Below are 2518 nucleotides of genomic sequence, written 5' to 3'. Positions count from 1 at the left end.
GTATGTATATATGTATGTATGTATGTATGTATGTGTGTGTGTGTGTGTGTGTGTGTGTGTGTATGATGTTGTTGGTAATATACAATAGGAGTAGGTATTTTAAGTGTTGACGAGCATTTGTTCGCGAGACGGTGCGCAAGGACGTTCACACCTAGCCAATGTAGTTACATCTTGTGCATCAAAGGAGCTTCACTATGCTCCAACAGACTCTCTTTCTCCACACTCTACATCCCATCCTAACAGAGTCTCTTTCCCCACATCATCGCATCAAAGGAGCTTCACTACGTTCCAACAAAGTCTCTTTCTCCACTCTACATCCCATCCTAACCAAGGGGAGGAGATTATTTCTTTTGATACCAACCCTCTCCACCCCACACCTTTCTACGCTCACTCTCAGGAGCCACGAATCGACCCTATCCACCCCCTCTCTAGGCTCACTCTCCAGAGCCACCCATTGACCCTGTGCACCCCACACCTCCCTAGGCTCAAAAGCCACATTCCATTGACCATCTCTATCCCCAAGCTCACTCTCGTTGACCCTGTCCACCCCACATCTCTACATGATCCTCAGGTTCCAAAGTTTTGCCCTGGAGAGCCACCCACCATCTATAGGACCCACAAGTTCCACTCATTCACTCTCAAGAGCCACTTTATAGAATCCCCAAGTTTCAAAGGCTCACTTTTTAGGACACCCCCCGGTTTTACAAGATCTCGAGGTATTGCTAGCTGGCATCACAAGTTGTGGAGCTTTCTTGCCCACTGTAAGCATTTGATTGAGCATCGTCATGGAGGAAAATTCACACCAGGAAATTTGAACACTCACGAGTAAAAGTTCTATGTAAAACTGGACAAATACAGCTCCTCGTTCAGCAAGAGGCACTAGTACAAGGGGAGGAGAAATCTAATGGTTCCACCATTCACTCTTGCAACCGAACAGAGTCATCAGTCTCTCAATTTTAGGTTGGATTTGCAACTCGTAAGAGTGCTCTCAAGCTCCAAAACATGCCATAGGACATTGGATTCACAACTCGTGTGGCCCTCGAGAGCATTCTCAGGCTCCAAAATATGCCACAGCACACCGAACACCCCATTGATCTAGTCAAACAAAAGGTGGGCAAGCAACATTTTTCTGATAAGGTCCCTCTAGGGTTGTAAAGTCCATGCATCAGCTCATCCTAACATGAATTTGGACACAAACAACCACTGGCATATTGTCTACCCACATTTGCAATTTTATCCACACATGTACTGCTCTGAGTGCCTAGAAAACGATGTATGGCCATGGAAAAAAACAATGTTCATCGTACTGGGGTGATACAGACTGTGATACATACCCCTACATCGAGAAAGATGACATCTTCGCCAGAGATCGCGAGCGGAATGTCGTCGGATTCTGGGCCGAGTGCCTGCGCACTGTTGCCGCGAGCTACAAAGCCATCCCCCCCGCCATGGCCACCCCCACCGCCACCAGAACCCCCGCCGAAGCCGTGGCCTCCGCCCCCCGCGCCGGCTGCAAACACAGAGCTGGAAATGCAAGCTGCGGCCACATGGCTGTGTTTAGGGCAACGAGGGAGAAGGGGAAAAGGGAGGAAAGGTATGGATGAGAGAAACAGGGAGCGGAAGCGGGCGCGGGGAGGGAAGCGAGAAGGGAGCCAGAGGTGGAGGCGAGTGGCGGGATGGGGCGATGGGAAAAGGGGCGGCGGGACATGGAGATGGAGGGGGCGAAGTGCTGCTATGGAGGGGTGGGAGATGGAAAGAGGACTGAAGCGATGATGGTGAAGCATAGCTCTCTCCATAGCTCGCTCCCTCGCCCCCTCGCCCCCGTTATCTCTCTATAAGTCCTCCCCACGTGTCTAAATTATTTACCATGCTAGTCACACGAATCAGCCCACCCAAAGTTTGGGTTCACTCCTTTATAGTACACACTTTTTTTATTAAAATAATAAAAATGGCACGTGATCTAAGTACTCGCTTTTTTTACTAAAATAATAAAAACTAGTATTGCCAGTGCTGCGGCCGACCAAGGTTCCACAAAAGAACTATTCCCTCTACAACCATCTCTCTCTCTCTCTCTCTCTCTCTCTCTCTCACACACACACACACATGCACATGCTCTATCACTTACACTCTCAAATGTTGAAACTCTCTCTCTCTCTCTCTCTCTCTCATGCACACATACACACCCGCTCTCTCTCTCTCTCTCTCTCTCTCACACACACACACACATGCACACACTCCCTCTCTCTTCTTACACTCCCACACATAGAAGCACTCTCTCTCTCTCTCTCTCTCTCCGGCACACATACACATGTAAATATATAGTATATATAATATTATGTTTTAGATACATATACCTATACATAGACACATATACTTATACATATATACATGTATTTAAAAATATAAATACAAACATCGACATAATTTAATTAATTTTGATTAAATTTTAATGTGTAGAGATGGGTGATAAGCTATGGTCACTTTTAAATATATAGATAGATATATCATACACACATCG

The 2518-nt window shown here is 46.7% G+C and overlaps 1 protein-coding gene across 3 annotated transcripts in view; it reads right to left on the bottom strand.

Moving 5' to 3' along the window:
* The window catches only part of PAA1 (P-type ATP-ase 1), a 114239-nt gene extending 112354 nt beyond the window's left edge, over positions 1-1885 (bottom strand). For 2 of the 3 annotated variants that reach the window (XR_015264501.1, XM_086789405.1), the window contains exon 1: positions 1335-1879. Coding sequence is in view for 2 of the 3 variants with exons in the window: in XM_086789405.1 (XP_086645531.1) it covers positions 1335-1796 (462 nt within the window). In the remaining variant the exon portion in view is untranslated. Of the gene's footprint in view, positions 1-1334 lie in introns of all 3 variants that reach the window. The other variant, XM_086789406.1, reaches the window with a different exon arrangement.
* Between the last annotated feature and the right edge of the window lie 633 nt (positions 1886-2518).

This window comes from Cibotium barometz, chromosome 53 (assembly GCF_041138505.1).
Source record: "Cibotium barometz isolate CiBa-2024 chromosome 53, ASM4113850v1, whole genome shotgun sequence".
Lineage (NCBI taxonomy): Eukaryota > Viridiplantae > Streptophyta > Polypodiopsida > Cyatheales > Cibotiaceae > Cibotium > Cibotium barometz.
This window is presented reverse-complemented; position numbering and strand designations above follow the sequence as displayed.